Source organism: Hemiscyllium ocellatum, chromosome 17, assembly GCF_020745735.1.
Source record: "Hemiscyllium ocellatum isolate sHemOce1 chromosome 17, sHemOce1.pat.X.cur, whole genome shotgun sequence".
Taxonomy (NCBI): Eukaryota; Metazoa; Chordata; class Chondrichthyes; order Orectolobiformes; family Hemiscylliidae; genus Hemiscyllium; species Hemiscyllium ocellatum.
The window spans coordinates 26,046,890-26,059,236 of NC_083417.1; the positions used below are offsets into that span (position 1 = coordinate 26,046,890).

The 12,347-nt window shown below is 39.0% G+C and overlaps 1 protein-coding gene across 1 annotated transcript in view; it reads left to right on the forward strand.

Moving 5' to 3' along the window:
- Window positions 1-12,347, forward strand: part of zfhx3b (zinc finger homeobox 3b) — a 496,343-nt gene that overhangs the window by 465,523 nt on the left and 18,473 nt on the right. The window contains exons 6-7 of the mRNA XM_060838007.1: window positions 1,206-1,330; window positions 2,886-3,086. Coding sequence (XP_060693990.1) covers window positions 1,206-1,330; window positions 2,886-3,086 — 326 coding nt within the window. The remainder of the gene's footprint in view (window positions 1-1,205; window positions 1,331-2,885; window positions 3,087-12,347) is intronic.

The window sequence follows — 12,347 nt, forward strand, 5'->3', positions numbered from 1 at the left end:
ATAAGGTACACTAAGCTGAGTGATATGTTGGTGGAACAGCGAACAGGAGTTTTAGATACCAACACTCTCACTGATCTTGGAGATCAGTGTTTCCGCCTGACACTGCAGGTGAACTCTAAGAACGGATTTCCTTGGCTCCCTGCTACTATTCTCTTCCTGCTGTGTTTAGAGTATCTCTTGGCTGCCTTGAGAAACAATGGAGTGTTTCCTCTAGTCCTGCTCCATCACTAATCCCTCCAGTGCTTTATAAGAAAGCCCAGAAATTGTCTTTTCTGCCTGTTGCTCAGTTTGTTGTACTTTTCCTTCCAGTCAAGTCTTTCACAGAGAGATACAGCAGCAGCTGTTGCAAGAATCTTTAAGGGAGGCAGGCTACCTTTCAGAGGTCTTGGCTAACTGGAACACACCCTGATGAGTATGTACCATGAATCACACAGGGCTGCTGAAGCCATTTAGCTGAGCTAGCAACACAAAGTCTAGGTGCCATGTATTCCCAAGGGGGTGATCATTTATCACAAATCAACTGAAAGCTAGTTTCTTGCCCAGAAACTTTATTCCAAAGGCCTTACTAATTACAAGTCTCCAATTGCAATCTGTTGCATTACTGCTATCTGGATTATCATCAACCAGGTTGGGTTTAGGACTTATCATGAACTCTTACATCTGATTAATTCAATATTCTGCGAAGGAGAGGGGCGTACTTTGGCAGTATGTTTATCATAAAAACTAAATTGACTTGAATGTGTGAAATCACAGGTCTCATAATTCTGTTCAATGAATGTGAGTGTATATGTGCACTTATGTACTGTTTTTGACAATTTCATATTGTGATATCTATAAATAAATTAAGTGTTAAATTCAATTAATGCTTTACTTATGAAGTTTGGGCATAGTGCATGCTGCAGAATACCTTATTTTTGCTATTAGTTATGTTACTTCATGGGTTAAACTGTATCTACAACAAGAATTTGGCCCTAATTTGAAAGAAATCGGTCGACAATCAAAATTAGTTTGGATCTCAGCACATCCAATGAAGAAATGTTTAGGTTTGTTTTGAGAAAACCCAAACTTTATATTGTATTTTCATGTGACTCCTCTACATTTCACAGCTGGTAGACTATTTTTTCTATGCTGACACCACATAGGTGGGATTGATATGGTCTTATGTAATCATTAAATTGGATGGCTCAAATTCCCTTTGTTTGCAGTACCTATAGGAGACAAAGAACAACAGGACTCAGCAAATGCAAAACGACCATCGCTGCCAGGAAGCATGGAGTTGCCTCTTTCTTCGAAAAGGCCACGGACATCGGAAGAAACAAACACAGAGCAGGTATTTCTCAAAGCTACTCAACTCTGAAATCATTATTCTTCAAGTTACCACAAAATAATTAAACTATCTAGCCTGAGTACATTTTCATTAATTTCTTTTAAAAAAGTCCACGTGCAAGTTTATTTTTACCATACAATTGTTACAAGTTGTCTTTTAATGTGACATTTCAAACACCTTTCATTCAGAAGGAACTTCAGTGCCTGATGTTTCCAGTTTCAACTGCAGCCATTGTCAATTATGCAGTGCTTGTCTGATGCATTTTAACTCCCTATTCCCCAACATAAATTATCTTATTCAGTTCCTTCTTCACACAGTGACATTCGGATAATCGAGGTTCCTCTTATTTGAAGGACAGCAATGAGTTCCACAAAAGCCTAGTCAAAATTTCTCCCTGAATCAACAATGGCAGAACCTCACTATTCAATTTTCTGTGCAAGATACTTTCCACCTTTACTACTTAACAGGTCACTAGATTTGCTCGTAACTCGTTTACTAAAAAATTAAAAGTGATTTAAAGACAAAAATGAAAAATTCTGGGAAGGAAGCTGAGATAACATGAGTTGCTGAGCTGGCTTTAACTGTTTACACCAGACGATATCGGTGTTACAGTGTTGGTATGTTCAAGACTTGTGAGTTCAATGCATTTTTGATCACTGTATGAATCAGGATTATAGTTATGGCTTCCTCATATTATTTGGAGTAAAGCAGCACTCACCTGTGGTTCAACGAATAATTGACAAAAAAAAACTGCTTTCTGAGCAGAGAAATGAGGGAGAAGAGATGCTCAAAAGGCTACTATCAGAGGAGCACAAATATATCAGAGGGTTCAGTTATTAGGGTAGATTAAAGAAATAGGGAGAGGCCATGGAAAGATTTAAATACAAGATCTTAAACTCAGGGTATTTCTTATGCAGTAACTTGTTTGGGTCCACCAGCAATGGGTGATGAGCAAAAGGATCTTATTGCAATTTAAGATCTTTTGATGACTTTAGGTTTATGGAGTATAGGATGTGGAAGATCAGCTAGAAATGTATTTGAATATTCAGGTTTAGAGTTGAGAAATTTACAGGAAGAATATTTTTCCCTGGGAAACTGTGGTCCAACATGAGCAAGTGCGTTTAGGAGTGGAGGAAAGAAAATGAAAGAAAAGGAAAACACAGTAAGACATAATTGAGAAACAATTTAAAAACATACTGTGGGTGACAAAGGAATTGCAATGGTGATACATGATGCTAAAGGAAGGTGCAGACAAATCTAGATGTCTCCCAGCAAAAAAAGATATTTGGAAAGATTTGACCAAAATTTTCTCATGTTCTTCCTGGAAGCTTGTATCCAAACAGCATTCTTAACAGAGCAGGAGCATCTTTCACTATTAGGGTGTTGGATGAATCTTTTGGATATGGAGAGAATGGGGGAACTATGGGTGGTTGGAAAAGAGAATTTTGAGGCAAAGACAAGATTTTAAACATCTCCAGTCATCTAAACTGTGTGCAACTGTTTGTAATTGTGTTGCAGAATGTTTAAGAGTTATGTTTTTCCCCAATTTTTCCCACAGATGTACCAATGTCCATACTGCAAGTACAGCAATACTGACGTAAACCGCATCAGGATGCATGTATTATCTCAACATTCCGTGCAGCCCATGCTGCGCTGCCCTCTCTGTCAGGACATGTTGAACAACAAGATCCACCTACAGTTACACCTGACTCACTTGCACAGTGTGGCACCTGACTGTGTTGAAAAACTCATTGTGGCAGTAAGTGTCTAAACCATTATACACGAAATTAATATGTAACTTCAAACTGTCTCATCCTCTCTCACCCCTCCCCAGAGGCTCATACATATGCATCAATACTCAGGCTATATTAATATGTCTGTTTAGTGCAGTAGATTGAAATAATAAATCTTTGAAACATAAAGCTTTAATAGCAAAGACGGAAATCTAAACTATAAGATACATTTCTGTCTTTGGTGTTGCACTTTAGAAGTGAGGAGATGTTCCCATTATCTGAAATAACTAAAGCATTTGCAGTAATGCAACACCCACATTATGCAATATCTAATGTTTCAGACATGTATTTTTCCATTAACCTGTATTTCAACTCAAGAATTAGGAAGATTCAGGGTAGAAAGACAGATGAAAGGTGCCCCATACCAGTGCTATCTAATGTCTGTGCTTAATTGGCTGGAGCAGGAAGTTCCACCTCAACGTTAATTTGATTAGCCAAATACAGGAGTCAGTCATCAACAGCAACAAAAGAGACAGTTTCAGATCACAGTGATCGTCTAAACCTATTTATCACTTCCATCTTAACAATGAGGAGATTTAAGAGTATTAGCTGTAAAGAGAAGTCAGAGCTGCAGAGTGGGTAACTCAGTGGAGCTTCTAGTGCAGTGAGAATTGTTGGAAATTCCATATATCAGGCTTGCATGTACCTGCATGAGTCGGTTCTGTTCATAAAAGGGAAAATGTAATAAAATGTTAACAAATTTATTTGTCTAATTGAGGAAGTATAATTTTTCTATTAATCACCTTCTATTAATTGTCACTGATTTTGTTACCTCACTGTAAGACAGAGCTTCAGTACAATTGTTTTTATAATGCTGTAGCTAAATGGTAAACTGTATATATGGAAATATGGCTATTTGGCCTGCGTATTCTGGTGTGAAGTGATTTACTTAAAACAGTCTAATTGGGCTTTGTGCAGCTACTGTGGAATAATCAGTGAAGTGCTTTTGCAGCAATGGAAATGTCAATTAGCGAATGACAATGCAAGAGTCTCAGACAGAATGAGTGTGTTTTGTAAATAAAAGACTCAGGTATACAGTCATATGGTGACATTCTCAGATGACTTGTGAGGCAAAGTTTTAAGAACTAGTGCAAAGTGACAAAATAATGATAAATCTTGTCAGTACCTCTAAAGGCAACTAGATCAGTAGTTAGTGTGTGAGTTTGGGAATTTAAAAGGTGTTGCATATGTGTAACATATACTTTGAACTGAAAGGAAAATGAGAAATAAATATATTAAAGAATTCTGTGCTTGTAAAGGGGAAGCCCTGCTACTCTGAGACACTAAGTGACCTCTTAACTCAGAAAATACATTTAGGCATTCAACGTAATACAGCATTGTATTTGTCAGATAGAGAAAAAGCAGCTTCGTTGATGATTTGGCAGTCAGATTTTCAGAGCCTGTAATATGGTTGTTGTTATGGTTACTGTTTCCTGCTTATGCTGCAGAGCTCCCGGCATTACTAAAAGTCTTCAGCAACTCCTTTTAATGAAAGTATGCAGTACACTTAATCCACTTGCCTGCATGTGAGCTCTCCAAGGCCTCAAATGATATCCCTGAACCACATATGACATGTTTAGAATGTTCCAGTTTTTTTAATAAGAATAATACAAACCTTCTGGGAGCTCATTTTTTCCCCTGCTTTGTTCCTTCCTTTGTAACTCTGATCATACATTGCAGACAGTTTCAGTATCAATATTCAAAAAATAAACACTACAAAAAGACGAAGAAATCATTCAACAAGAAAATGAAGAGAGTACTGCTTTTACAATATTCCTTAGTTGAAGGAGTATTAATTGATTAATGGTTGTGATTCTGAGATGTACATTGGGATTTTCATTCTTCAGCAAAACATTTTGGCTTTGATAATTAATAATTTGAAAACACTATTGCTATTCTTACCTCTAAAATACAAGTGCAGTGCACCTTAAAGCTAATGTATTTCTTCATGAAGTACATTTACCTTTCAGCCTGAAGGCATACATAATGCAGGATGCTTGTATCACTGCATTAGCATCTAGAAAGATCAACCAATGCATCGACCCCCAAGCTGCGTAATGCAATATGTAGCTAAGTTGGAGAACTGCTGAATTTTTTTCTTGCTATTTATAAAATATTGAATGAATCTCCGCAACATTCACTTTTTTATATAGCTGTGATAGCCTCACTGCTTCCTGCATATGACTCTTATGTAGCTAGTCACAAACCCATTGTGAGTGTGCCAAGTTCATTGAGACGAGTGAGCAGAACAAACTAGTAAATAAAAATGGATCATCCCAGCCATCTTCTTTGTGAACTCACACGTTTATTTGCTGTTTCTGTCATCTGCGCTGGGAACTATGACACCAAGACAACAATACAACATAAAATCCATTACAGTGTGATGTGTTTAGTACATTACAGGTAGCATTAAAACTAGTAATAGGAAAGTGATGTTTATCATATCAAATTGAGTTCATCAGATTTCAAAGGTAAATATTGCTAATTTGGTCAAAAAATGTAAGAGCAAAGCAGTTTGGTGCCATATAGTTTCATAATTCATTGTTTTACAGCCACAGTATAGTCCTTCAGTTGGCAGTCATTGAGCAATATGTTAGAATAATACGTTAGTGAGGATAGACTGACTAAACACTTTGGATGCTGCCTGAACTGCTGTGATCTTCCAGCACCACTAATCCAGAATTTGGTTTCTAGCATCTGCAGTCATTGTTTTTACCTCTTAAAAACTGGTGGTGTGCATCGTGCTCCACAGCTCTTACATTGAAGTTCAGTTTAACCTTATGATGCCAGAACTAGACCAGTAAAATAGCAATTGAGCAACAGATTAATTTTTGTTAACTTATTAACTTTTATTCACATTGTAAATTAAATAAATGCCATCTCAGCAACATGGAAATCTTAGCTCAGAGATCTGGGCTTGAAATCACAGGGGTCTCTCCATTGGGAACGTTTATAAATAGCAGCAAGTCATGCTAGGAACAGATGAGAACCTGCCAGTCATTTATCACTTCCTGTAATATTTAAGCATGCTTCATTTGAGTTTTTCCAGATAGCATTTGAAGAGTCCTCTCTGCCCACTTTCCCAATTGAGGAGCATAGGGCAGATGCTAATTTGTTTGGAAAGATAAACTGAAGAGATAAAACCGTTGAAATTGCACACATTCCAGTTATGATTGAGAATCCAAACTAAATTCATATCTGTATGTTTCACCAAACTGATGTGTGGGTATGTAGGGCGCTGGAAGAATGAGGAGTTTAACCATCAATCTGTTTTAAGATTGTCAGCCTTCATATAGCTTTAGCATGTATATGCACCCGCCTCTACCTCATTGAGGGCAAGCACTAACTTGTTGACACCCCTTCCTACTATCCCCTTGATCATGATCTGACCTCTCATTACCAAACCATCATCTCCAACCTCATCACCTCGGAAGACCTCCCATCCACAGCCTCCAAGCTGATAGTTCCCCAACCCCGCCCCACCTGTTTCTATCTCCTACCCAAAATTCATAAATCTGACTGCCCCAGTTGACCGGTTGTCTCTGCCTGCTTCTGCCTCACTGAATGCATCTCTTATTTCAACTCCATCCTGTCTCCTTTGGTCCAAGAACTCTCCACCTATGTTCGGGATACAGCCCACACCCTCCACCTTCTCCACAACTTTCAATTCCCTGTCCTCCAACATCTCATCTTCACGATGGACATCCAGACTCTCCACAATGTATCCCTCATGAGGAGAGCCTCTAAGCCCTCTGCTTCTTCCTCTCCCACAGACAGTCCCAAACAGTCACACAAACAGTCCCCCTCCACTAACGCACTCATCCACTTGGTGGAACTGGTCCTCCCCTGAATATCTTTTCCTTTCAATCCTCCCACTTCCTACAAACCAGAGGGATGGCTATGGGTACTCTCCTGGGACTGAGCTGTGTCTGCCTCTTTGTAGGATATGTGGAACGGTCCGTTTTCCTCCGCTAAATTGCTGACTGTTTCAGCCCTGCCTAATGCTGCCATTGGAGGTTGAACAGTTCATCTCCTTCACTACGACACCTTTCAGGATCTCTCCGCCTCCGTCTCCAACGACCGACTCAGCACTGACATGTATTTCAAACCCTCAGTTACACCCCCTTCCAACCCCCTTCCTGTAAAAATGCGACCTATACTTCCAATTTCTCCACCTCTGCCATATCTGCTCCCAGGTTGAACAGTTTCACTCCAGGACATCTCAGATTCCTCCTACTTCAAGAATCCTTCCCTCGTGATCAACGATGCCCTCAACTGCATCTCATCCATTTCCTACACTTCTGTCCTCAAACAAACCCCCCCAACCACAAAAAAGATAGAGTCCCCCAGTCCTCACATTCCACCCCACCAATCGCCAAGTCCAGCATATCATCCTCCGCCATTTCTACCACCTGCAATCTGACCCCACCACCAAAATGGCATTTCTCTCCCCATCCCTATCCACTTTCCACACGGGCCATTCCCTCCGTGACTCCCTTGTTAGGTCCACACTCCCCACCAACCTCACCTCCATATCTGACATCTATTCTTGCAGCCACATGAGGTGCAAAATCTGCCCTCACACCTCCCCCCCCCTTACCTCCATCCAAAGCCCCACGTCCAGCAGAGATTCACCTGCATTTACTCTAACCTGATTTATTGCATCTGCTGCTCCTGATGTGATCTCCTCTATATCAGAGAGACTGAGTGCAGAGGCAGGGACCAGTTCAGAGAACATCTGTCGTCCGTATGATCCAGTGAACCCCACCTTCTGGTTGCCAGCCATTTCAACTCCCCCTCCCGCTCCCTTGATGAAATGTCCATCCTGGGCCTCCTTCCCCATCAAGATGAGGCCACACACAAACTGAAGGAAGAACACCTCATCTCCCACCTTGGGAGCTTACAATCATATTGCCTTAACATAGAGTTCACCAGCTTTAAAATTTCATCATCCCTCACCTCATCCCAGGTCCACCCCTCCCTCTGTGCCCAGCCCCCTTGACCTGACCTAACCTGCTCCTCTTCCTCCCACCTATCTGGTCCATCATTCCCACTGACTGATCCTCCTACCTGCATCCACCTGTTGCAATCCCACTACCATTCCCCCAGCCACACCCCCGTATTTATTTCTCAACCCCCTCCCCAGTCCTGATTAAAGGTTCCAACCTGAAATGTCAGCTCCCTGCTCCTCTGATGCTGCTTGACCTGCTGTCCTTTTTCCAGCTCCATATTTATCGACTTAATACATGTATGTACACATATTCATGATTAAATAATTCCTAATTCTAAGGCTGTTCTCTGAAAAAAACTTTAGATTTCTGAAATCTGTATGAAAAGAAATGTTATTTCTTTAAATACAATGCATAAAGGTATTCTTTTGTCTGTCTTGCTCAAATGCAGGTAATGAAGATGATCAGGCTTCATTAAACAGGAGCCCTGTGAGATGACAGCCATTTTGAACTATGTTTGCCAATTAAATCATCTAAATTAAAAGTGACCTTGGGATTTCTCTGGTAGTTGTCAGCTGATAACTAAAGAATCAGTTATTTTTAAACTCTAAGTAAATCAACTCCTAAATGTAAATGAGTGTGGGACAAATACCTTCAAAAAAAATGCTTAACCTCTTCCAGTCCAAATCATTTACTAAAATAAGGATATTATATACTGGATGCCAATTGTGGGAATTGCAGCAGGGGTTTGTTCTATTTATCATTTAATTGATCATTAAGTTTAGTAGTGTGCATAAACCTGCCATGAATTGATTTACAAGAACAGGTTCCTATGTTAGGTTGGTCTACCTAGGTTGTAATTCAAGAAATTACATTGCCTTTATAAAATACTCCAGCCTTTCACTAAAGTTTGGTGGGACAAGAGCTCAGACCTTTTGGCAGAGAAAGGCATGCTACTGCTATACCACAAGACCCCTTCTATTAGTCTCTTCAGTATATTCATTATCTTTTATTTCAACAAATACAATGATAAGTAACTAAAAGAATCGATGGTACAAATGAGGCAAGCCTAATGTGTAGGTTTCATTACTGAATTTAGTTCATACAGATTTAACAATATGAATAACTCTAATGATACCAGAACAATGAATTACTGGTGAGGACTTTGCCCACTAGGCAGTAACAGATGGAGATTTGAGGCTCCCTAGCCATCTATTTTCTGTCCACAACTAGAGCCCGTATAGTCCAAACTGTCAAATTCAGATGCTGATGTATAAGGTTTTCTGCCAACTCTGAAGAATGTCCATTTCCCACTTGAGTGCCTTCTGACTTTCTCTATTCAATAGAAGACTTCTGATTACTTTACACTTTGTGAAGTGGTTGTTGTTAGCAGCCTTGCTTATGATATTGTCACCATTGCAGCTTGTAAAGGCTGCAGTGTGCCTTCTTCAATGACCACTGAAAAGTGCAAATAGTGAAAGTATAACTGGGAGGGGGAGCTTTCAAGTCGTGGCATTCACATGTTCATCGCCTTTAGCTACTTCCGAAGACGTACGTCTGCAATTTATGACAAATGATGAAAGAATTTTCCAAACCACTGCTCCTGATCACTATTTGGTGAAACCTCCTGGAAAATGTACTGGTGGGAATGGTAAATGAGGATTGGATAAACTGTGATCCCATGCATGCTCAAGTAGCTTGTTGAAATCAATCACCTGGGCTCACACAGGAGAAAGGATCATATTAGTGAGGTAGAAAAAAGCCACTAATACCCCTGGTTTCACACTGCACCAAGACTTCATCAGGAAAACAGAGAAGGGTATCGAATGGATACTTGCACTGGAGACACAATCCCTTTAAGCATATCATGAAATAATCAAATGGTGTTACGTTTTTGTTTCCATTCCATACATCAAAGCTTTAAAATGATTTTGTTCCAAACTTAATGCACTTATTCAAGTTACCAATTTCAGTTCTTGATTTTAATTTAAACAATATCTATGGATAAAGTAAATAAGTTAATATGGTATTTGGCAGATTCATTTGTGTCGGGTAGTTTACAGTTTCTTAATTTCCTGTCAGAAATACAAGTGTAGCAATTTAATTAGATTATTAAAAATGTTCATATGAATTATTTTATATATTGATATCAGTGGGTAAAATTCTGGGTTCACCTTGGTAAAAGCCAATCCGTGTTGGATGGATCACATGAGCACCTAAAAAGCAAAATTTTGACTGCACCATTTTAAAATGAGGAGTTAACTTTGGTGTCAACTGTATCCATTGGAGATGAAATGAAGGTCTTAATGCGGAGTAAACAAATGGACGATATATTGTAAATAAGACTCCAGTGTGATTTTAGCTGAGTGGATCCAAATCCCTATATAGGGACAAGCCCACAGTGGAAACCTTCATGGATGGGTTTCAAGTTCTGGCTGAGGTGACTGGAAACTGAAAATAAAAAGGTAACCACCTGAGTATTAGGATAATAAAGCCATGTCTTTGAAGTAAAAGCAGGCCTTTCAGCTCACCGAGACTGCTCTGGTTGATCTGTTCATCCTCAACTCAACTTTCCTGCCTTTTCCCCATAACCCTTGATTCCCTTACTGTTAAAATTCTGTCTATCTCGGCCTTGAATGTGCGTAATAACTGAGCCCTCAGTGGTAACAAATTCCACAGATTCACTGCTCGCTCAGAGATGAAATTTCTCACCTGTATTAAAAGTGCAACCATTGCTCTGAGATTAGATCCTCTGGTCCTAGACTTTCCCACAAAGGAAAACAACCTTTCTGCATTAACTTTGTCAAGTCCCTCAAGAAACCTACATGTTTTAATAAGCATCTCTGTGTGAATACAGTTAATTTGTTTACAAGGCAGTTCTGAGCTTGGTCATTACTTATTTCTAATTTTTTCCCTTGCTCACATAAATTAAGCACATATGACCTTTCATAGTTATTATTGTTATTATTGACTCAGTTCTTTGAGTAAATGAAATATTGAAGGAGGAGAACAGCAAAAGCTTCAACAACCAGGTGATAGGAGCTGCTGCTCGAAGTTTTACCCAGGCTACAGGGCCCATAGCACAGTATTTGATTTCCTGAATACTCTTAATGAGTACTGCAAGAGGATGGTGTGCTTTGTAGAATGGTTTAATCACACAAGACCATTCAGCCCTTGAATCTACACTGGCTTTCTGAAAGATCTCTATGATCTCTATGTCTATGGGACTGCAGCTCATCACTCCTACTGATCTCACTGGCTTATATGTGTTAGTGCAGAGCTTCCCAAATAGAAATATCACCTTTGCTTTACAGATACCCACTACATGTAATTGCTGTTAACATATTAACGTAGCATGCAATGTAATAAACTTAGTTCAGCAACCACATTTAGTATATCATCTGTTTTCATAATTTTAAAATTATTTAAATTCTCCATTTCAGTCTCAGTTGACAAATGACTGACCAGTCTTTAGATGCTGCTTTACAAAATGGTTGATGATTGCAAAACATCCTCTCTGATTAAAATGCAGAGTAGCAAAAGAACTTGATTATTATTTTTCAACAGTTAATTGAATGAAAGTGAAGGCAAGCACTGTGCAGCCACACTGCTTTCTCTGAACTTAATCACTGATTATGATTAAATAGGTTCTGTGTAATAACAGAGTTGATGAATTTTTGTCTATTCTTGCTGTCATTCACACATGATTGGCTTTCACCTTTCAAGTACAAAAGTCATTTTTTGCATTATGGCAGCTAAAGCTTACATTCTAATACCAATATTTCAGTAGAATATCCAAATATTATTTGACCAACTTGTTTTCATTTGCAGTTATGCAGTTTGAAAGACTATTATTATTCAACAAATCTTTAAGTGGTTGCGCCTAGAGAGGTTAACTTACTTATTAATTTAGACCAGGAAACTTACCTTCTGTATGTTTACCAATTTAAGCAGTTAATGACTTCTGTATTGCAGAATTCTTATTTTATAACGATGTAAATAAGTGCTGAAGAGGTTTAATTTTGCACAAATAATGCTTCTTCCTTGACATTAAACGTTCCTTAGAACTAGTAAAATTGTTGATACAACAGATCCATCCTTCTTTGTCACAATATCATTGTATATGCTGTTATAATTTTGTTAGTGATATCTGATGGAAAGTAATCAATACACAGTCAACCCGAGGAATTCAGATTTACTAAGCAGATATGTGGATCACATCACAATAATCAGAACCCCTTGCCTCCCACTGTGCATTTGAGAATGAAGGGTATTGAC